The 24,567-nt window shown below is 41.6% G+C and overlaps 2 protein-coding genes across 4 annotated transcripts in view; both read right to left on the bottom strand.

Annotated features, from left to right (window-relative positions):
- LOC121984783 (kinesin-like protein KIN-UA) overlaps positions 1–5,492 on the bottom strand; it is a 38,353-nt gene extending 32,861 nt beyond the window's left edge. Inside the window, exon 1 of one of the 3 annotated variants that reach the window (XM_042537915.1) lies at positions 4,280–5,492. In XM_042537915.1, the coding sequence (XP_042393849.1) occupies positions 4,280–4,427 (148 nt within the window). In that variant the 5' untranslated portion in view covers positions 4,428–5,492. The remainder of the gene's footprint in view (positions 1–4,279) is intronic. The other 2 variants (XM_042537913.1, XM_042537916.1) reach the window with 2 other exon arrangements.
- A 15,769-nt stretch (positions 5,493–21,261) lies between these two features.
- Positions 21,262–22,062, bottom strand: LOC121984784 (ethylene-response factor C3-like). Its single transcript, XM_042537917.1, has one exon. The coding sequence runs from the start codon at positions 22,060–22,062 to the stop codon at positions 21,310–21,312; it is 753 nt and encodes a 250-aa protein (XP_042393851.1). The 3' UTR covers positions 21,262–21,309.
- Positions 22,063–24,567: the final 2,505 nt, after the last annotated feature.

Genomic DNA, 24,567 nt, shown 5'->3' with positions numbered 1-24,567 from the left:
TACTTCAAGAATTTGATGTTGAAATATGAGATAGTAGTGGGAAGGAGAACTTGGTGGCGGACCATTTGAGTAGGATTGAGAGTGAGGTGGACACTACACTGATTGTTGATTCATTCCCCGATGAGCATCTCTTTCAGTTGCAAGGTAAATCGCCATGGTATGCTGATCTTGTTAATTACATGGTTGTTAATGTTTTTCCTGCACAATTTTCAAGAGCTCAATGTGATAAACTTAGGAATGATACAAAGTATTATGTGTGGATGATCCTTACCTCTGGAAATTTGGTAGTGACCAGATAGTTAGGAGATGTGTATCTGATGATGAGTTTTAGTCTATACTTTCTTTTTGTCATTCACTTGCATGTGAGGGACATTTTGGTCCTCAATGTACAGCTAGGAAAGTTTTGGATTTAGGATTATATTGGCCTACTTTATTCAGAGATGCTTTTGAGTTTCACAGGACTTGTGAGATGGGAAATATAGGACGTAAGCATGAAATGCCTCAACAACCTATCTTATTTTGTGAGATCTTTGATGTGTGGGGTATTGACTTTATGGCCCTTTTCCTATCTCATTTGGTTTTGTTTACATTCTATTAGTTGTTGATTATGTATCAAAATGGGTGGAGGTTATTCCCACCAGAACTGATGATTCTTTTGTTTTTGTGAACTTTGTTAGGTCTCACCTATTCTGCAGGTTTGGAGTACCTAGAGCTATTATTAGTGATCAAGGATCCCATTTTTGTAACAAACACATGAAGACACTTATGAGTAAGTATGGTGTGATTCATAGGGTGTCTACTCCGTATTATCCACAAACAAATGGTCAAGCCAAAGTTTCTAATAGGGAGATTAAGCAAATCCTTGGGAAAACAGTAAGACCAGATAGGAAGGATTAGAGCAAGAGACTTGATGATGCTCTATCAGCTTACCGAACGGCTTATAAAACTCCTATAGGGATGTCTCCTTATCGAATTGTTTTCGAAAAGGCTTGTCACTAGCCTGTGGAAGTGGAACATAAAGCATATTGGGATGTGAAATCATGTTATATGAATTTGAGAGAGGCTGGTTGTGAAAGGAAGTTGCAATTGACAGAGCTTGAAGAGCGTAGATTGGAGGCTTATGAGAGCTCTCGGATTTATAAGGAGAAGACACGCTTTTCATGATAAGCAGATTTTGAGGAAAAAATTCCATAAAGGAGACAAAGTTTTATTGTTCAACTCTAGACTTAGATTGATACGAGGTAAGTTGAAGTCTAGATGGGAAGGTCCTTTTTGTGTTACTAATGTTTTTCCTTATGGTGTTGTTGAGATTCAAGAAATTCCTACTAGAAGAGTTTTCAAGGTGAATGGGCATCGTCTCAAGGTGTTCTATGAAGGTGTTAAAGAAGGATTGAAGGAGAAGTTGAACTTTGAAGAAGCCATCTATCCGGCTTGAAAGAAAAAAAGGGAAGTGTGTTCTGTTTTGTTTTCTTTTAATTCTGTCATTTTGCAGATGTTCTTTGATTTTTTATTTTTTTTTGGTAGTTTAGTGTTTTAGATCTCCATTCTATGGGTTTAAAAAAATTGGTTGTTTCTTTAAGTAGTACGGATGATGTTTTTGGATTTGTAAAGGGCTTCATATATGGTTCATCAATGCTAAAATTTTGACATGGCTTGTTAAATAACTTCATGTGTTCAATCAGCAAGGAGGTGGATTTTAACTTAATAGTTGAGTTCATTAAAAACCTAGTGAGGATCAAAAACAATTACAAAATGGCAGAATTAAAAGAAAACAAAACAGAACACACTCAAGTGATAGTTATAAACCCGAGAGTCTACGCCAAATAAAGTCGAGTGGCGACTATAAATCCCGGATTAACAGTCGAGCAACGACTATAAATCCTTGTGAAGAAAGCTCGGCTGTCGAAGACAACAGCTGAGCGGTGACTATAAATTCAAGAAGAAAGCTATCAGGCAGTCAAGCAACGATTGTGAACCCCAGTTTTATTGCCAATTGGCAGATAAGATTTTCGATTAGAAAGGGTAAGAGGTCATTCGACCTACGCGGAAATAGTCGGTCGAGCATCTTAGCGACTAGTTGCATGGACGAGCAGGAAAGCGAACAAAAAAGTAGTGTTTTTTCCAATGCTTATTGGAGGACAGTATTTTGTCAAAAAAGACAGCGCCCACTCGGGCTTGGAATAGAAAGATCCCCGGCGCAGACAACTTTGGGTAATAAAAATAATGGAATGCCCTAGGTACTAAAGGGATGTCGTGCAAATGAAATAGTATGACCACTCTACACAACAGCCTAAAAGAATTGGGCACAAGTTGATGCAACGAAATGTAGAAATATCTACATACGTTTGAAAAGAAAGGGTGAACAAGAAAGCGGAGGCCGACGCAAAACTGATCCTTGAAAAAGGGTAAAGCGACGAAGAAGAAGAAGGAAATCAGCGGAGTACATACGCGAAGGAGAAAAGCAACGAAATATGAAAATGACGACAGTAAAGGCTTATAAGCCCAGCGAACAGTCGCTCTGAGCCATTCGATCGAGGGTTACGGGAAACGAGGCCAAGATCTGGCCGTTAAATTCAAAACGACGTCTGTTATATCAATCTCAAATATCCACCTGTCACATCAGGCATGCGATGACAGAGGGTGAGACACGTGGCGGCAGGCGACACGGGAGCATTAATGAGGCTTAATTAAAAGACATGGGCAGCGTGCTCGGTAATAATGACCAGAGATTTGCATAGTCTTCTAGAAATTGAAAGGACGTTAGCAACCTAGAAAAGGCACTCGTCCGAAGGAGCGACGAGATGTGGAAAAATTTCTAAGTGTTGTTGCCAACCATCCCGACTGACACAGATCCTTGACTGAGTGATAGTCGAGCAGCGGCTCTAAACCCAGGTGTGTAATTAATTAGCTTAGTGGCGGCTCTAAACCCATGGGAAGCATCAGCTTCAATGTTCGTCGTAGTCGAGCCGCGGCTCTAAGCTCAGGTCAGTAAGATCAAGCAGAACGACAACTATGAAGATGATATGAGCCGATTGAAAGCTCTGAGAACAGAGAATGCCCGATCAAGGGAAGGTCACCGAAGACACTACACGTCTAGTCAGTCAGATTTACAACCTCCTTCGACTAGACTTGAGGGGAAGGTTTGTGATGCGGTGATAAGGGAGACCCACCAAGTGCGGGCCAAGGACGAAGATAGCAGCCGACATGGAGGTCAAAGTTAAGGCGGTCAACGCAAGGGAACCAACGGGCTCACCAAAAGTGGGTCGTGCGAAAGTCGACTTCAACTGTCAATCAGGCTTGATTGGTCCGATCGGCCAGGAAGCTTAGCGGAGTGGATCGCTCGTCCGGACAGGATCAGTATACCCAGAACATTAGATTCTCACAACTGATCGAGCGAGCGCCAGGTCGACCAGAGCTCATGTCCAGTCGGGCCAAACATGATTAGCCGAATCAAGTCACTACGAGGAAAAACAGCTAAGGTCGACTGGGCAGGGATTCCTGGCTTCAACTGTCAGCTCGGCCAAACAATGGAACCCCTCTCATATCTCCTAATATCCCTCTGGGAGGTAATGTCGCTAACAACATGGAATTATCAACAGGCAGATCGTACAACGGAAGCTTCTACTGTCTTGTCAGATATTTGCATGCCCTGTTAAGGTATGGTGTCAGAAACACTTTTCTGATTTGTTCTTTCACAAGATGGTTTGGAGAACGTGTCCGCGCCTTCAGGAGCGTGCACGTCGCCTACTGTAGCACTATATAAAAGGGGTCCATACACTAACGGAGGTATGTGTTATTCACTATTCGCGCTTATGCTTTCGCTGCTGCTACGTTGCTCCGCCTTCTTCTACTGTTCCGATGACTGACTTAAGCGTCGGAGGGTCAATGCCGAGGACCCCTTCTCTGGCCCGGCACTGACATTTCTTGTATTGCAGGTCGGGGTGGAGTCTTTACGAGATTGGAGCGAAGTCTTCCCGATGTCAACAGAAGAGCCACATCCCTAGCTAACCTTCTTCACCATTTTCGGACAAGATCATCGACCTTTACTACTTTCAAATGTATACATTTGTATGTTATCTTATTAATGCACTCCTTATTCCAATGGAATTATTGTAACTCCATCTTCTGCTTCCCAACTCCCAAGGGAAAGAATAAAAACTTAACCGAATAAACAAAGGCATTACTCAAAGATCAAATTTTTATTAACCAGAAGGCATAGAATACCATAATAAAAGCAGCAAAAATGGAGAAAAGAGTTCCATAAGAACAGAACGAGTACCGTTGTCATCATCAACGGAGACTCTGGAAGAGCGCTTGGCCGAGGACGCCCTAGGTCGCGCCGGAGGGTTCCCGCCGCCGCTGGCCTTCGTGGGAGGAACCTGGCGCTCAGTTCGAACCGATGCGCGGGAGTGGCCGTTGGACGCCATCGACAGCAGCAGGTGCAAGAGCCCTAGAGGCTAGACACGCCACGGTTCTGCCCCCTCGATGTTTCGTTGATCTTGAGGGAACAGATTAGGTGAACAAGTTCTGATGGAAGGAGAAACGGCGTGGGCTATGACATTGTCGTCTTCTCGCGGGAGTTGAGGCCGGCACGACCTCTCATTTTCGTCGCGACCGCCACAACTCTGCCGCCCTCCCTCTTTTGCTTGCTCCCATGTTTTTTCTTCACTTTTCAAATTTTTATAGACTAAACTATGGATCCACTTTTCATACTAGTACTCCAACTTCCAGTATTTAAAATAATTTCCAGCAACTGTATAAAATCCTTTCCAATTTTGACGTGGTTTTGTTTTGGATAGGAAATTAGGAATAAGATCATGTTTAGAACTTCAGACGGAATCATTCGAATGTTCAACTGCATCAAATTAATCTAGAACAGAATGATTTAAGAAATGTTCTATCTTATTGCATTGAGTTTCGTTTTTGAAATCGATCTAGTTTTCGAATTTGAGAATGAAATATTGAAATCATGCTTCTTATTTCTGGGTCGAAATTAAAATTGAAATATAAACTGATAAAGTTGACAGCTTTACGGAGCAGCGGTGACTCGACGGAGGGTTTTCCTTTCATCTCCGTTGCACGGCGATTCCTCCAAATTGGTTAGATTTGCAGGCGACGGGGCAAAGCATTGTTTCTGCCGTGAAAAATCTGCAAGCTGCGCGACTTTTTCCCCCTCGCTCATCGGGTACGTATTCGATTTCCTGATCCTTGACATGGCTGCGGATGATCTAGCAATTCAGATTTGAAGTGTGCAAAATTGCTTGAGTGGACGATGGTTCTCGATTTAGGGTTTTCCGGCTTCTTCGGATTTCATGCGTTCATGTGCAATAATGCGCGTCTCCATCGAAATTTCCATCTTGTTCGGATTTATGACTTCGCCTTTATTCTTGTCGTTGAAGATTTTGGCGTGGAATGCTTTAGAAATTTCAGATTCCTACAATCAAAAACAATGCTTCAGATTTAAGGCTTACTACTGACATGATTTAATGTAACGTCCCGTCACCTACTAGCTAGGCTTAGAGACCGGGAGTTATATTATGCTGAACTGAACTAAAAGATGCAGAAACTGTACTAATTAAAATCTTACTCTGCTTTTTACTATAACATCTGGGAATTTAAATTCCGAATGCACTTCTGAGTGTATACATATGCTAAGGAAAGAAACTTAACATTCTATTTGGTTAAAAACTGACGTTAGGCACCTCTGGTTGAAATTAGACATTCCAATCGATCGGCTGATCGATTGGAGTTGTCTGATCGATCCACTGATCGACTTAACTCGTTACTGTGCACGGGGTCAAAACTGGATCGATCGGCTGATCGATCCAATCTGGTCAATCGATCCAAAGATCGATTCAGAAGCTCTCTGTTCGCGGGATTAAATTCCCGATCGATCGGCTGATCAATCCATGGCCAATTGATCAGCTGATCGACTCATCAGCTCTCTATACGCAACAGATCGCGCCTCGATCGATCGACTGATCGATCGAGGCTTCCCAATCGATCAGCTAATCGACTCACTAGCCTTCTGTACGCGGGGACTTCTCCCAATCGATCGGTTGATCGATTGAGGACTGCTCAATCGATCAACTGATCGATTGGGTTTCTGATTTCTACAGAAATCTCACCCGAACTCGTACAGGACCCTTCAGAACTAAACTAAGAGCATACTATCACTACTAAGCATATCATTACTCACATTTAATATCTATTAGTAAGACAATTAGCAGGCGAAGCATGGCATAATACTTAAGTTCACCATTTCTGATACTTATCATCCTAAAAGTGCAGAAAGGTAATAACATAAGAAAATACTGAAGTTTAACTTTGCTAATTCCCAAAAATCTTCATTCCAAGTTCCTCTTTCACACACATCTGGTAGCATTGTTCTCCAGCCTCCGCTAATCCGTCTTTCCTTTACCTTTATCTGCAGTATAAGGAAAATGCAACTATAAGCTTGGGAGCTTAGTAAGAAACCATCTACCTCACAAAAACATGCATTTGAGAAATCATGCTTTTTTAAAAGATGCTATGCTGATATGCAAACTGAGAATCATACTAGAAATACTAGAACATGGCACATGAGCATATAAATCATGGCAATCAAGAACTAAACATAAAGCTATCTGCTATATCTGTAGAAAACTAAATGGAAGCTAAGTTGAATTCATTCATCTGTTTTGTGAAGTTGCAAAAACTATTTTCATAGATAGATAAAAATACTAATCATGCTGCTAATGTGCCCCGCAACTGTACTTGCTATGCGCGCATCCCTAACTAGACCCGGGGTTGCAAGGCCCGAATTTAGTAGGGTTTACTAGGTTATCTAAACCTAGGGACGACTGTGGGAGCCCAACCCAAGGACATCTGAGAGTCCAGTACAGAGCCTCTGATAAAGTAAAATACTGTTTATAGACTGATTTATCTTAACTTGCTTTTACTAGGTTATCTGAACCTAGAACTAGGTTATCTGAACCTAGAGGCGACTGTGGGAGCTCACCCATTGGACTGTAGTCCCATATAAGCTGAAGCAAGGCTTAGTATACTATTTAAATGCATCTACAACATTTAACTAAACTATTAAAATGCCTACTGTGGCATTTAGCTGTGCTAACCATTTCATCGAGCACTTGGTGTGCACTAATTCACACCCTACGTACCGATGGATTAGCATATGACAAAACTAAAGCATAGAAACATACAAATAGCTACTTATACTGCAGGTGAGGGGTTACTCACATCCTGCGCTAAGTTTTCTTAAGATCTGATCGCTAGGTTTCCTGAGAAGACGATCCTTTCGACGATCCTCTTATGTCTATGTGTTCTTCTCGCGGAGAGGAGCGTCCTCGTGCCGGAATTGTCGTCGGAAGGTGCTCCTATGGCCCTAGGGTGAAAACCCTAGGTCTTCTTGAGCTTGGGCGCCGAGAGGTTTTGGAGAGAGAGGGGTCGGCGGGTGAGGTTGAGGGAAAAGAAAAATTGTCGTTCAAGAAAATAACAATCCTCACTTAAATTCCCTATTTATATTAAGTGATAATTACACCCCAACTAAACCTTAAATATAATTGTTCCCCTCTTCTTTTAGCACACCCTGCTGGGGTCTCCTGGTTACTAAGTCACCCTATAAGGCATAGAGTTCGCTAGGTCTCAGGTTCAATTCCCGCTTAGGCTATTTTACATTTTTATCTAATTTTGCTACTTCTGCTACTCCAAAAATTCCATAAAAATATTCTAAAATTCCAGAAAAATCATAGAATATTTCTAAAATTACTTTGAGAATTTTCGGGCGTTACAATCCCCCATACCTTATAAAAAGTTCGTCCTCGAACTTAGAATAACTCTGGGTACTTCTGCCTCATACTAGCTTTTGTCTCCCAAGTTGTCTCTTCTGTTGTGTGATCTTGCCAAATTACTTTTACTAATGGTACCTCCTTATTCCGTAATTTCTTAACTGCTCGGTCTACTATCTGAATAGGCCGACTGTCATAGCTGAGCTCTTCGCGGACTTGTACCGACTGGGGCTCAATCGCCTGGGTGGCATCTGGGATATGTTTCTTTAGCATAGAGACATGAAATACGTTGTAGATAGCTGACATTTCCTGAGGTAGCTCTAGCTCATATGCTACCTTGCCAACTCTTCTAGTGATAAGGTATGGTCCCACATATCTGGGACTTAACTTGCCCTTCTTCCCAAAACTCATTACTCCCTTCATGGGAGCTACTCTGAGGAATACTGTATCCCCAACTGAAAACTCTAAGGGCCTATGCCGTGTATCAGCATAGCTTTTCTGGCGACTCTGAGCTGTCTCTATCCTCTGGCGGATCTGCTCTATAGCTGCTGTGGTATCTGCTACTAGATTTGTCTGAATTTCTAGTTCTTTCTGTTCACCACTTTCATACCAGCAGATTGGAGATCTACACCTCCGCCCGTAGAGAGCCTCGTAAGGTGTCATGCCGATAGTGGCCTGATAGCTATTGTTGTATGCAAATTCTACTAAACTCAGATATTTGCACCAACCTCCCTTGAAGTCTAGGGCACATGCTCGGAGCATATCTTCGAGTACCTGATTTACTCGCTCCGTCTGACCGGATGGAAAGCTGTGCTAAATTTTAACTTAGTGCCCAATGCTGACTGTACACACTCCCAGAAGTGTGATGTGAATCTACTGTCTCTATCTGAAATAATAGTCCGTGGGACTCCATGTAGTCTGACAATCTCCTTGAGATACAACTGGGCTAGCTGCTCCATGGAGTAGGATATCCTGATAGCTAAGAAGTGAGCTGGCTTAGTCAATCTGTCGACTATTACCCAGATGACATTAAAATCATTCGTGGTTCTGGGTAGTCCCACTATGAAATCCATGGAAATATCCTCCCACTTCCATTCTGGGATCTGAATAGGCTGCAGAACTCCTCCTGGTCTCTGGTGTTCTGCCTTGACCCTTTGACAGGTCAGACAGGTACTGACATATCTAGCGACGTCTCTTTTCATCCCAGGCCACCAAAAACGTTTCTTTAGGTCTTGGTACATCTTGGTGGAACCAGGGTGCATCGCATAAGGAGTCCTGTGAGCCTCGTCTAGGATCTTTCTCCGTAGTTCCTCCTGATTCGGAACGCATAGTCTGTCACCAAAATACAGTATCCCACTATCAGATACTCTGAACTCTCCACTTTCTGATTCTGCTAACCCTTGCTTGATTTTCTTAATTTCAGGGTCCTGATCCTGAGCTGTCTGGATGTCACTAAGCAGGGTAGATGCAAATGTCATAGCAGAGTTGTCTGACTATAAGTTCGAGACTGAAATCTGTAATCTCCTTTTGTAGGGGCGGTGACATGGCTGCTAGGGATAGTAAGATAGCACTGGATTTCCTGCTAAGAGCGTCTGCCATTCCTGGATGGTAGAGGATGTCTATGTCATAGTCTTTGACTAGCTCAAGCCATCTGCGTTGTCGCATATTTAGATCCTTCTGAGTGAAGAAGTACTTCAGACTCTGATGATCTGTATACACTCTGCATTGAGCTCCATACAAATAATGTCTCCAAATTTTGAGGGCGAAGACGACTGCTGCAAGCTCAAGGTCATGAGTAGAGTAGTTCCTCTCATAGTCCTTGAGTTGTCTGGAGGCATAGGCGATCACCTTACCTTCTTGCATCAGTACTGCTCCTAGTCCCAATTTAAAGGCGTCACTGTAAATATCAAAGCTGTCTGTGTTAATGAAACAAAACACAAGGCTATACCGACAGAAAAGAAAGCTTAAAGAGCAAGGGCGCGTTGTCGGAGCTTTGTTAACGTCGCTGGAGCACAGAGCAGCAAAGCAATCTGGGAATTCTGAGATGATCTTGAAGCTCTACCCCTGGGGCTTCTTTTATATGCTGCTCCGGGCGCCTGGATCCCTTCCGGGCGCCCTGGTGCGACGTGGCAAGTCCAGTCAGGATGCTCCGGGCGCCCAGAGGTCCAAGCGCCCGGACCACCTTTTTCCAGAGATTCCTTCTCCTGCAAAACAAGGTTAGTCCGAGGCAAAATATATCCTGCAACACAGATTGTTAGCACAATTTATAAAGTATGAATTAACAGAAAAAGTATGACTTAGATTCCGTCTTTCCGAGACCGGAATCTAGTCACGATCTCGACTTAGATATCCCAAATGGATCTAAGCCGGATCGACGCCTAATGTTCCCTTCCTGGGAATGCGTCCTCGTAGTCACTTCCCTCCAGTGACTTACCTCACTTACCTGCCAGACGTCCGGTCAGCCCTTCGACCCGTCTGGACTTCTTGCCAGCTATCCGGTCAGCCCGTCGACCTAGCTGGACTTCGTGCCAGACATCCGGTCAGCCCGTCGACCTGTCTGGACTTATCCTGCACACTCGATCAGAGTGTTAGATCAACAATAAACCTAACTTAACCTATTTGCCATTCATCAAAACCTGGGTTAAATCGTTAGTGCTAACCGCACCAACAATCTCCCCCTTTTTGATGGAATGACAACCTGGTTAAGTTAGTGAAGATATTTGCAAGAAAAACAAATAACATCATTATGTGGAGGTTTTTAAGTAAGTTTGTATTTTCAATTGGTTTGACTAACTTAACCCACCTAACCCTCCCCCTTTGGCATTCATCAAAAATAAACATGTTTAAAGTAACTAAAAATACAGACTTCAGACAAAATAAGGAGTCATGTCAAGTTAATTTGGGGGAGTTAAATTTAGTAATTTATCTTTTGTAAAAGAGCTAAGTTTTGAGACAAGTTTAAAAGATCTATTTTTTAAAGCTAGTTTTCAAAAATAGGTGTATATAAAAATTAGATTTCAAGGCTAAGTTTTGTGAAAAATAGCTAATTTTTCAAGTATAGCTTCTAAATAAGTTCTAAATTTCAAGAAAAAAAATTTTTAAAACAGGTTTCAACTCTTTTCAAACATAAGCAAGATTTCAAATTTAAGTTTTAAAATATATTTCAAGATTGATTGAAGAAAAAATTAATTTCAAAGCTAAGTTTATAAAAAATTTTAAAAAGACTTAGCTTATAAACTTACGTTTAGTTTACAAAAATTAATTTTTGTAGAATTAAGTAAAGTCAAATTCTCATAACTAGATTTTTAAATTCAATTTTCAAAACTACGTCTAATTTTGAAATTAATTTTTAAGTTTAAAATTAAAATTTTGAAATTAATTTTTAAGTTTAAAATTAAATTTTTGAAATTAATTTTTAAGTTTAAAATTTTGAAATTAATTTTTAATTAAACAAATTTAAGCCTTATTCATCTCACCCGATTTTTATTATCAATCAGGGAATCCTATGATTTTGTGAGATGAAATTGGATTTTTAATTATGGAGATTTGGTTTAACTTGTGTTAGATTCAGATTTAGTTTTGGTCTCCACAAATAGGCAATCTTCGGATAAACTTCTAAGCTTGGTGAGTCACATGGACGTCATTAGTAGTAACCAACCTTTCGAGGTTTTCCGAATAGTCCTATCCACGGAGCTTAGTACTAAATCTTGGTCTAACTGGTTAGGATTCATTTAAGGGTAGCTTTGGTCGGCTTCCACTGCCAAACGCACTGCATCGAAACCATATATTTCTACATACGATGCCCAAGCTTCCCTAACGTACTATCATCCAAAACTTCACCAATACCATGATTCAAGTTAAACTTGGTCTCTTTTAACTAATCCTAATTACCCTACCGTGTTAGTTAATTTTGGAGGTGCCAATTATTTGGAGCCCAATTATTGACCTTTAATTTAAATTTTCGCTTTAGGTTTGTGTTTCTTTTATAATTGTAATTAACTTGGTGATAGTTTATATTTTGTTGAGTTTTAAATTTTGAATTTTTCGATTTAGGTTTGTATTTTGGTTTTTTATTTGGTTTAATCGAGTTTATATAATATACTTTTTATTTAGGTATATAATATTGATTAAGTCTTACTTGCGTGGTCAGACACGCTTTTGGAACCCAAGCTTGATTAGTTGATTTGTATTGAGTTATTAATGACTTAAAAGTTTTATTTGAGTTCGACTTGTATCCAAGTCCGGTTTTATTATAACATGCTTTTTGATTGTTCGGGATTAAGTCAAGATTTTTCGATCTTGTTGTAAATTTTCTAGCATTTCTTTAAATTGTTAATATCATTTTTAATGATAAATTCTCCTCCTCAAGTGTTAGATCTTGAGTGGATTTGAATTTTTATTTGTTCCTCGAGGTTTTGATTTTCCTCAAGAAGTGATTTGTTTTCATTTTCTATTTTAATTAATTTACTATTTAAACAGGAAATAATTCTAAAAAAATTTTGTTTAAATTAAAATATACCTCATTTGGGCCTTCGAAACGAGTTCAGACCCGTCTTCATCTTCCGACTCGTCTTCTGTTTCAGCCGGGGCCATCATGCGAGGTGGCTCGATGTTTCCGCTCTTCTTCCTCCGATTCGTCCGAGGAGTCGTCCCACGCTGCTTGAGGGCCTTCTTTTCGTTCGCCTTTGTCGAACTTCGTTTGGGCATCTGCTCAGTAGTGTCCCTTTTATCAAATAAGCAAGTCACGCTCTTTTGTTCGAGGAGAACCGATCTTTTGAAGGTCCTTTTCTTTGAAGCTCCTTTTTCTCCCGGTGAACATTTTTCTTACCAAGTTCACGGTGTTCTTCGCCTTCTGAGTCTTTGATTATTCTTCATATTCAGGCTTGCTCTTCTTTTCTTTGGAGGAACCTTAAAGCTATACCTTTCTCCAAGATTAGTTTGTTCATGTAATTCTAATTCACATAAAAGCTCGCCTAATTTTAACTTAGAGATTTTTAGAAATTTTCAGAGGCATCTACGATCGATGCCCACAAACTATTACGTGGAAAAGCATTTAACGCGTACTTATTAAGTCTCTATTTTCCATCCGGTGGCCTATCGCATGAAGCCCGTTGAGGATGTCCTTGATCCTCGCGTGGAGCTGATTCGCCGCTTCACCTTCCTGCATTTTTATATTAAGAATTTTATTTAAAAGCTGTACTGTTTGTAATCATACTTATTTTGATTGCAAACTCACCGCATCAACAACGACAACAACCTAGAGGAATCTTGGCGTCGAAATCAGAGGACGAGAGTGTTGAGCTTTAACGACAAATCTTATCTAGAAGATGACGGGGGAGGAATATTCTTTTGCATCTTGAACTCCTATAGAACATGCTTCTTACTATTTATAGAGATAACACCTCAACGGTTTCTGATTAAGTGCTAATGGAAGTAATTAGTCTGATGGAATAGAATCCATTCAGATAATAAAGCACTTCAGACATTCTGGTAAGAAAGAAAAGAAAATAAAATCCCAAGTGTTATGTGGCAGATACAACTTCCTCAGTTGCATCCCAAATTCAAAGATTGTAATATGTTATAATGCAAATTTAGATAAAATTTGGTTTAAGAAAATCCAAGAAATTATGTTGAAAGCGATAAAAAAAGAAAGGTAAAACCAAAAATCTTTGGATTGACTGACGTAGGGAATCGATTCAAAACTCGAGTGTAAAAGCACGCAGCGGAAAAGTAAATGAACACACTTGATTTTACTTCGTTCGGACGACTCCTACTCGAAGGCCCGTGGTCCTCGACCACTTTCGTTGGGCAATCACTAGCAATTCGAATGTGATTACAAAATAGTGCAAGAAAAGCTAATGAAACAAAACACAAGGCTATACCGACTAAAAGAAAGCTTAAAGAGCAAGGGCGTTGTCGAGCTTTGTTAGCGTGAGCACAGAAAGAAAGCAACTGGGAATTCGAGATGATTCAAGCTCACCGGGCTTCTTTTATATGCCGCCCGGCGCTGGATCCTCCGAGCGCCGGTGCGACGTGGCAAGTCCAACCAGGGATCCACGTGGCGAGGCGACGCAGAGGATAAAAGCCCGGCGCCGGATCTCTTCCGGCGCCTGATCCTCCGGCGCCCAGATCCTCCGCGCCGGACCACCTTTTCCGTAGATTCCTTCTCCGCAAAACAAGGTTAGTCCGAGGCAAAATATATCCTGCAATACATATTGTTAGCACAATTTATAAAGTATGAATTAATAGAAAAGTATGACTTAGATTCCGTCTTTCCGAGACCGAATCTAGTCACGATCTCGACTTAGATATCCCAAATGGATCTAAGCCGGATCGACGCCTAATGTTCCTTCCTGAACGCGCCTCGCATCACCCTCCAGCCGACTTACCTTACTTACCGCCAGACGTCCGGCCGACCGTCTGACTTCGCTACCATCCGGCCACCTGACCTAGCCGGGGCCTAAGCGTCCGGCCACCTGTCGACCCTCTGGACTTCGTGCGCCATCCGCCACCCTGACCTGGGCTTCGTGCCAGACATCCGGTCAGCCCGTCGACCTGTCTGGACTTATCCTGCACACTCGATCAGAGTGTTAGATCAGCAATAAACCTAACTTAACCTATTTGTCATTCATCAAAACTTGGGTTAAATCGTTAGTGCTAACCGCACCAACATCACGTACACCCTGAATCCAGTAGTTTCTGTGCTTTCAAAGCTGAGAGAAACTTCTTGGCTTTTCTCTTTGGTTCTCCGATGTAACCAAACTGCACTCCTGCTTCAGGTTGGAATACAACTTTCTGTTTATGGCACTCTATGGAGGCACCGTACTTGATCAGAAAATTCATTCCCAAAATGACATCGTAGTCAGTCATATCTAGCACTATCAGATCATCAAAAAGCTCTCTGTCTGCTATAATGATTGGCGGAGCCAGTGTGTGGATGCCATGATCTCTCCTGAAGGCAATGTTGTCAAAAACTGACCACTAAGTGCATCTGGAGTTATTGCTAACTTTTCGGCAAATGCCCTGGATATATAAGAATGAGTTTCCCCAGTATCGAATAAGACAGTTGCACTTTGCTGTAAAATATTAGTCTGACCTGGAACAACTGTCGAGGCATTTGCTACATCCTCCCTGGTGAGTGAGTAGATCCTCGCGTTCGTTGTGGCTGAGGGGGCTTCTAGTCGGCCTTGGCTGATATGTGGACCATCTATAGCAGCCTGTATCCAGTGTAGCTGTGCTGGTTTATCTCCATATTGAATCGGCTGTGGTGGAGGATTGCTAGTTTTGTTCGGGCATTGCTTAGCCATATGCCCTTCCTGGCCACATTCGAAACATCCTCGTGTGCCCTTGCGACAAACTCCGGGGTGGAATTTCCCACAAGTGGAACATTTGGGATAACTAGGTTGTTTACTAGATGGTCCTCCTTTTGGGTAACTCTCTGGTTTACGTTTGTGGCTGGAGTTCCCTTTCCAGTTAGAGCTATGGCCCTGGTGTTCCTGAGTACCTGAGCCTCCTTGACCTTTGGACTCTGGGAAGGCTTGCTTCTGTTGTTTGATGCTATTCTGGTAGTGTTCGGTGGTCAGAGCACTGCTTACTAGTTCTTCAGTGGTTTGTGGCCTATGAACGCCGCTGGCCACATTCATTGCTATTTCCGACCTTAGCATCTTGAGCATCAACCGGACTCGTTCTTTTTCAGTGCTGACTAGTTCAGGGCATAGACGAGCCAGTCTGTTGAATTTCTTCATGGCTTCCTCAACTGAAAGGTTGCTCTGGCGAAATTCAGTGAACTCGTCGTAGTGGCAGTTTGTGACCCGCATATGGAAGAATTCTTCAAAGAATTCTCTCTCGAAGTCAGCCCATGTCATCTGGTTCACTGGGCGCTTCGTTTTAATTCTCTCCCACCACATACGTGCGTCTCCTGTCAGGCAGAATGAGGCGCATTTCACCTTTTCAAACTCTGGCCAGTCCAGAAGCTCCATCATACTATCCAGTGTTTTGAACCAGGCTTGAGCATCCCATGGTTCACTAGTGCCTGAGAAATTCTCTGGCTTGATTTTCTGCCACTGGGTCAAATAGGCTTCTCTTCTTGCCCCTGCTGCTGGGGCTACTGGTGCTGTAGGTTGGACTGGTGGAACCTCTATCACCACTGGGGTTGCTAAGTTAGGTTCTGGAGTGACAGTGAGAGTGTTATGTTGGTTAGCCCTTATGGTGGCTATCTCTTGTTGCTGTTCAGCTAGCTGCTTCTGTAACTGAGCCACTACTACTGTAAGGTCTGGAGGAGGCACTGAGCTGCCTGCCTCATGCTGGGGCTCAGTAGCTGGTGTCTTTCTAGCTGGACGTCCTCGTACCATTTTCTAGAGAGATAGAGGACATACATAACTAATACAATCATGTTTATATAATTACTACTATCAGGTTAGATGCTATCATATATAAACATGCTACTGTTATCCATAAACATGAAAGCAAGAACATAATACAATGAGAGGTATTCTTACTTGGAAGCTGCAGGTTCAATGCTGATGTGTGTGAAGGAAGTATGGAACTTGCTCTGATACCACTCTGTAACGCCCCGCCTCCTACTGGCTAGGCTGCGAGACCGGGGTTTACATTATGCTGAACTGAACTATAAGATGCGAAAACTGTACTAATTAAAATCTTACTCTGCTTTTTATTATAACATCTGGGAATTTAAATTTCGAATGCACTTCTGAGTGTATACATATGCTAAGGAAGGAAACTTAACTTTCTATTTGGTTAAAAACTGACGTTAGGCACCTCTGGCTGAAATCAGACATTCCAATCGATCGGCTGATCGATTGGAGTTGTCTGATCGATCCACTGATCGACTCAACTCGCTACTGTGCAAGGGGTCAAAACTGGATCGATCGGCTGATCGATTCAATAGATCGTTCTGTACGCGGGGAATTAATTCCCGATCGATCGGCTGATCGATCCATGGCCGATCGATCAGCTGATCGACTCATCAGCTCTCTGTACGCAACAGATCGCGCCTCGATCGATCGGCTGATCGATCGGGGCTTCCCAATCGATCAGCTAATCGACTCACTAGCCTTCTGTACGCGGGGACTTCTCCCAATCGATCGGCTGATCGATTGAGGACTGCTCAATCGATCAACTGATCGATTGGGTTTCTGATTTCTGCAGAAATCTCACCCGAACTCGTACAGGACCCTTCAGAACTAAACTAAGAGCATACTATCACTACTAAGCGTATCATTACTCACATTTACTATCTATTAGTAAGACAATTAGCAGTCGAAGCATGACATAATACTTAAGTTCACCATTTCTGATACTTATCATCCTAAAAGTGCAGAAAGGTAATAACATAAGAAAATACTGAAGTTTAACTTTGCTAATTCCCAAAAATCTTCATTCCAAGTTCCTCTTTCACACACATCTAGTAGCATTGTCCTCCAGCCTCCGCTAATCCGTCTTTCCTTTACCTGTATCTGCAGTATAAGGAAAATGCAACTATAAGCTTGGGAGCTTAGTAAGAAACCATCTACCTCACAAAAACATGCATTTGAGAAATCATGCTTTTTTAAAAGATGCTATGCTGATATGCAAACTGAGAATCATACTAGAAATACTAGAACATGGCACATGAGCATATAAATCATGGCAATCAAGAACTAAACATAAAGCTATCTGCTATATCTGTAGAAAACTGAATGGAAGCTAAGCTGAATTCATTCATCTGTTTTGTGAAGTTGCAAAAACTATTTTCATAGATAGATAAAAATACTAATCATGCTGCTAATGTGCCCCGCAACTGTACTTGCTATGCACGCATCCCTAACTAGACCCGGGGTTGCAAGGCCCGAATTTAGTAGGGTTTACTAGGTTATCTAAACCTAGGGACGACTGTGGGAGCCCAACCCAAGGACATCTGAGAGTCCAGTACAGAGCCTCTGATAAAGTAAAATATTGTTTATAGACTGATTTATCTTAACTTGCTTTTACTAGGTTATCTGAACCTAGAACTAGGTTATCTGAACCTAGAGGCGACTGTGGGAGCTCACCCATTGGACCGTAGTCCCATATAAGCTGAAGCAAGGCTAAGTATACTATTTAAATGCATCTACAGCATTTAACTAAACTATTAAAATGCCTACTGTGGCATTTAGCTGTGCTAACCATTTCATCGAGCACTTGGTGTGCACTAATTCACACCCTACGTACTAATGGATTAGCATATGACAAAACTAAAGCATTGAAACATACAAATAGCTACTTATACTGCAGGTGAGGGGTTACTCACATCCTGCGCTAAGTTTTCTTACGATCTGATCGCTAGGTTTCCTGAGAAGACGAACCTTTGGACGATCCTCCTATGTCTATGTGTTCTTCTCGCGGAGAGGAGCGTCCTCGTGCCGGAATTGTCGCTGGAAGGTGCTCCTATGGCCCTAGGGTGAAAACCCTAGGTCTTCTTGAGCTTGGGCGCCGAGAGGTTTTGGAGAGAGAGGGGTCGGCGGGTGAGGTTGAGGGAAAAGAAGAATTGTCGTTCAAGAAAATAACAATCTTCACTTAAATTCCCTATTTATATTAAGTGATAATTACACCCCAACTAAACCTTAAATATAATTGTTCCCCTCTTCTTTCAGCACACCCCTGCTGGGGCCTCCTGGTTACTAAGTCACCCTATAAGGCATAGAGTTCGCTAGGTGTCATGTTCAATTACCGCTTAGGCTATTTTACATTTTTATCTAATTTTGTTACTTCTGCTATTCCAAAAATTCCATAAAAATATTCTAAAATTCCAGAATAATCATAGAATATTTCTAAAATTACTTTGAGAATTTTCGGGCGTTATATTTAAGAACTATTTCTGTAATTTTTAACATGCTCTCTCTAGGTCATGATCTGAAATATGCTGCAGATTTACATTTTAGGATAACCTATCGAAAATCACTACAACTCGAATGACAAGCTCTCTGACATGATATGAAACAATAATCAATTTTGTAGATGAACCCTAATTCATGATAAGCATTTAATTGCTTTGCAACTGTATCACAGGAAATATAATTTAACACCATGTAAGTAATGTGTATGCCCATTTCGAACAGGCATTATTATATTATAGAATCTAAAATGAATGATAAAAAGGATATCAAGATCTTCAATTCCTCTCCTTTTATAAGTTGAATAGGATATCAAAATTTAGTTAATGACAATAGATCTCGAATACATCTTTAATATTTTAATGGTACCTCACCTCAATGGGCTTGGGAGTTGAATCTAAAAAAGGAAGAAGAAAAATGCTAAGATAGGTTTTTTGACTGACAGCATAACAGAAACATTTCTTGTTTGCAGCCCAACTCTTGCACATTATTGGTTGTTGCTGTACATCGAACAATCTTATCCTGGATCATGACAATTCAAATAGACCAGATTTTATTCTTTTGAACAGGTAGAAAATGGGGTGTTTCAGTTGGTAAGATCCCCACCTTTCTTTGCTTCCTTCATGTGCTCTCCTTGCATCTCTATATAGAAGGTTGTACTGATACAATCTGCTTAAGGTGAAAGTTGGCCGAAAAAAATTCTACGGTTCAATAGTTCATATAATTTAGTGTCTTCTCATTTTTGCTGTGAGTTCAATTTTATCGAACGGGATCTGTTGAATCTGTCAAGCGGCCAGTTCAATCATCACTAAAGCCAATTCTGTTATAGGTCAATATTAAATATACTAGACGAAAATTATATAAAAGAAAGATACGTGGCAATGTCCAAACTTTTTGGTTGACTTGTCATCTAAAAACCAAAATTTGATTGTTTTGCTACTTCAATCATGTTCAGGGGTAGGATAGGTGAGGTCAAGTGAGAATTCATGCAAGAAAAACTAGAACCCCTAGACTAGATTATGGGCTTGAAGTAGGTTCTAACCTTTTATCACCTTCAAAGGAGGTTGGTTCAGAGAGGGGTTGAAGCCTCATGTAACATTACAAATACATGGGCAAATAATTTAGACACAAAGAAGAAACAAGACCGTTGTGCTTCTCAATAATTAGGTCAGTCTTGACATTTTCCTTAATCCTCCCTAAGACTGTATCTAAATATGATAAAGTGAGAGAAAATAGATTAATATATTATAAACATGTTCAAAAGTGACCAAAAGATTCTATAGTTAGAAGGGTCTAATCGATCAGATGATGGATTGTATCTATTGAATCTCCTGACCATCTAAGGTGGAAATGCTTCATCATGTGTTCCCCATAGAAATGTTTTACATATCGACCCAAATAGTTAGAGAGAAACATGCCTTCATGACAATGATGAGCTATACTTATCGGTCATCCATAAGTGCTCTGTTCGAAGTAGCAAACACTAATGCACTCCGATCACTGAACTGAATTTGATCATCAAAGCTTCTCCTCATCTGACATTGAAAACTTTGACTCAAACAAAGTGTCCTCTATCAGAGAAAAAAAACATAACTTCCAGGATGGTACAACTAATAGAAGTGTTTCAGACAATAGGTAGGAGCATGGTATGAGATAAAAGTTAGTATCCAACTTCACTGATTCGGAACCAAAAAAATTCTGGTTCGATGAAAAGGATAAAGTGTTTGCCATCATGGTCTTAGTGATTAGTTTGATAACTCAACACTGAGACAACTCATGCGCTTGTAAATTATCAGAAAATGACAAAGCTTAGCTTAAATGAACGTTGCACAGAGTTTATCATGATAGTGATTACTTTGATTATAACTGGTTTGCTATTGTTGACTATGTGATCGATGTGATGGCAGGCAACGGTAGAGGCGTACCTCGTATCATACATGCGGTAACAATGGCAAAGACAAAAAAAAATAAAGGTGATCGTATCTCTCCCTGCAATACGTGAAGGTTTTGGTTTGGACAAAAAAATTCTGTGTTTTCTTAAACCATCCGCGTCAGAAGTTTAACAGCATTTTGATGATCGCAAAATACAAATATGCATGCTAAGGTTTATCAGAGCTGTGATTTTGTATCTTTCTTTAATATAATATTATAACTGCATTAAAAATGAATGTTCAAAAACTTAGCATGCCTAACATTCATTATGGCCGACAGTTCATCCATTTGATATTTATATTTCTGCTGCCTACTTCATCCTTCATCCTTGGTCGCATTACGGAAACTTGAAACGTGATATTTCAACTAAAAAAATTGGTGATTGCAGCAGAACCAAAATGAATAGCTGCAGAGAATAAAAAATGATATTCGCAGGTGGAAGAGTGAATCTCACCTTCCTAGTTGTTTGCAAAAGCATGCAAACGTGTCAATAGTATAGGCTTGTAGCTTTTAGCAGCTACCCATGCAGGTCCGTTATTTTATCTCATCATTTTGCCGTAATAATGTGTTCTGTCTTTTTATCGTCGTTATCATTCTTTTGCATTTCGTTTCAATTTTCAAAAGATCAATTAATAGCAGTTGTTTGTGCATCAGCGGAAGCAAAAATTTCGAGTCTCATTATCATTGCTTAAAGAAGGAAGAGCAAGAAGAGAATTCCCTCAGTCAAAAACAGAGGAGGGATTGGCAGCAACCTCTGACGTCCACAAAAGCTCCTCCAGGTACTCTTTTCCCAGGTCCTCGAACTCCACCACACCAACACTGCTGTTGCTACCGCTGCTGTTGCTATTGCAGCTGTTGCTGCGTTTCATCTCCTCTTTAGCCTTCTTGATCATCGACTTCCGCCGACTGGAGTGGCGGCGCTTGAGTGCCACCACCGGAGACACCTCCTCGTCCTCCTTCCGGCGGTCCATGCCGAGGAGAGATTCGCGAACTTGCTCCACGGGGAAATTGAGCACGGCGGTGGCGCCCCGCATGGCGAAAGCCGCCTGGTCGTAGGCCATCGCCGCGGCCTCCGCGCTGTCGAACGTCCCCAGCCACACCCGGATCCCGTGCCGCGTCGAGTCCCTGATCTCCGCCGCGAACTTCCCCCACGGCCGCTTCCGCACGCCCCGGTAAGCCTTCTCCTTCGCTTCTGCTTCCGCCGGCGCCGCCGGTTTCTCCGCGGTCTTGTCGAGCGAAGAGTCTACCTCCTCTTCCTTGTGGCTGAATAGACTCTGCTCGCTGGCCTCGCCAGAGGCCTCGGCGAGCATTCCGAGCAACAGCATCTCGTCGGAGTCGTTCATGTTGAAGGGTAGAGGGACGTCCGGGTAGAAAAGGCCGAGGGTGAGGGTGGGAAAGGGCGAGACCTCGGCGGAGGCGGTGAATGATTCCGGCGAGTGTTGGTGGAGGGAATCGAAGAAGGAATACTCCATGAATGCTCTGCTGTATTCCTGCCGGAGCGAGCTTGGACTGTTAGTTAAAACAAGGCTCAAAGCTGGCGCCGTTTTATACTGGAAACAAACGGCGGCGGCGGACTGGCAATGAAGGGACGGATAGACTTCCGTGGGGGCCACAGTGCGTGGTGGACCACAGCGGCACGTGGGGCGCACAGATTCGATAGCTAAATACCCAAATTGAAGGGCCGGGGCGGATCGAATTTTATTTAGAGGAGCTCCCCATAACTAACGACGCTGACGCATCCGATGAGGCTTGCAGCGTTGGATCATGGATGACTAGGGGACATGTATGAATGGTTTTCTAATAAATTTTAAGGTTAATTCTTAATTGGTCTGAATTATTTTATTGAGTGTTTAATTTTTCTCACGCAAAGAGTCATTATGTGGGGACATCCTAGAGATTAACTAAAGGAGTCATTACATCGTGATTTATTCTTAATCCAGGGGTAAAGTGGAACCTGGATGGTAAGAAGCTGGACACGTGGGGTCAAAGTCAGCACGGTCTACAGCTTGGGTTCGGGCGAGCAGTTGGTGTACTGCCCGGATGGCAATGCAACAACCCAGCTCAAGTGCTCAACACTGGGTTTCCGACACTCAGGGGTCGAGCGGAGTCCCCGCTCAGGCGGACTGTGGACACTGCCCGACCGCACGTGGCGAGGCAAAAGCAGGATGAGGCACTAGGGGACGAGCAGGCCTCCCACTCGGCTCGGTCACTCCCTCAGCGGTATGGGAGTGCAGCCGAACGGATCCCCCGCTCAGTCTTGTAAACGGCCAGATGAGCAGGAGGGGATATCTTCCTCGGGGCAGGTGTCACCGACAATAGGCATGGTTGGCGGCATAGTCAGGCAGAGAATCGTACGGTGGAAGCCTCCACTGTCACTTCAGGGATATGCTCGGTCTGTTAAGGTATGACGTCAGACACGCTTTTCTAACACACTCATTACATGTATGCTTTGAGAAGAACGCATGTCTTGGTAAGCGTGCTCGCACCTTCAGGGAGTCCTATATAAGGACCCCCAGACTTCAACGGAGGTATGCGCTATTCACCACTGTAACTACAGTATTCGTTACTCTGCTTCGATTTCTCACCGCCGGGAACTGACTTGAGCGTCGGAAGGTCATCGCCGGAAACCCCTTCCCGGCTCGATTTTGTGCTTGCAGGTTCTCGACAGAGGTCTACATCATCCCGAAGTCTACGTGAAGCCAGCAGGGAGCGTCACGTCTCCAGCGACCATCGTCTTAGCACTCGAACATGATCAATTCTCTTTTAGAAAATGAGGTCTCTATCATGTAGAGACGGTCATCTTTTTCTCTATGATTATAACTAAGAAGAGTTCTAGTCAAATGAGATTCGAGAAGAATATCATGGTATGGTCGAACATTGTAGTATGTAGTTGAAGTAGCTGAGTCCTAGGGATTTTAATGGATTGGATTTAGATCAAGTTTCATAATTTTTTTATTCTTATCCTCATTTATTATATTTACTCTCATTTTTATCTTCATCAGTATTCAACTTTTATTTTCATATCCATCAGAGGATACTGATACTCTCTTCAAAAATCTTATTACCACTTATAATTATATTTTTTTTCAAATTTAAATTAAAGTCATGAATATTTATCAAATTTTTTAAAAAAATTAAAGATAAAAATTAACAAATTAAACATGTATTTATGTCGGATGTGAATAGATTTTATCATATCTATTTCCATATCATAACTCAAAAATTTTTATACTCAATTATTAAATTATTTAATTAGATCTAAATAAATTTTTCCATACTCTCTTCCATTCACTAATGGATGCGGTTCAAGTGAAGTCGAGCTCGAATCCTAAATATTTGAAATTTAAGGAGCAAGAGGCTTGATGATTGGCCTAGGTTTGTAATCCAACAACAATTGTATGTTTAGGATTGGCCAGCTGAAACCAAAAGGCACACGTAAGTGTTTCTCTGTAATCTGTCGAAATCGGGAGGTGTGGTTGGCTAACTGTATTGATTTAGCACGAGGAGTCCAAATGCAGATGAATGCTTTCTTTTATAGATCAATTATTTTAATCTACTTTTTTTTATTTGAACCCACTTTAATTGAATTCATACATATCAAAATTACACCGGATATAGACCGAATGTAGACCGGCTGATTCTTTTTTTAAAAAAAATAAATAAATAAAGAATAGACTAAAATTGGTCTGATATGAATGGGGAAATTAGATGAAATTAGCTCTAATACAAAAGAGGGAATAATCACGTAGATTTTGGCAAGACTATGATTTGTATCTTACTCATGTTGGATGTCAAATAGGTCGAGACAAAAAAAAATCATCCACGTAATGCTCTTTGATTGAAATGAATAGTCATTAATCAAATCAGAGTTGTTTCAAATAGTATAGGTAGTTAATGGCCATTACGTGGTTGGATTAATAGTTGTTAGAATTTTTGTGCCAGTTTTAAAGAAATCATGTTTCTCATAGATCTCGATT

The sequence above is a fragment of the Zingiber officinale genome, chromosome 5B (assembly GCF_018446385.1).
Source record: "Zingiber officinale cultivar Zhangliang chromosome 5B, Zo_v1.1, whole genome shotgun sequence".
Lineage (NCBI taxonomy): Eukaryota > Viridiplantae > Streptophyta > Magnoliopsida > Zingiberales > Zingiberaceae > Zingiber > Zingiber officinale.
This window is presented reverse-complemented; position numbering and strand designations above follow the sequence as displayed.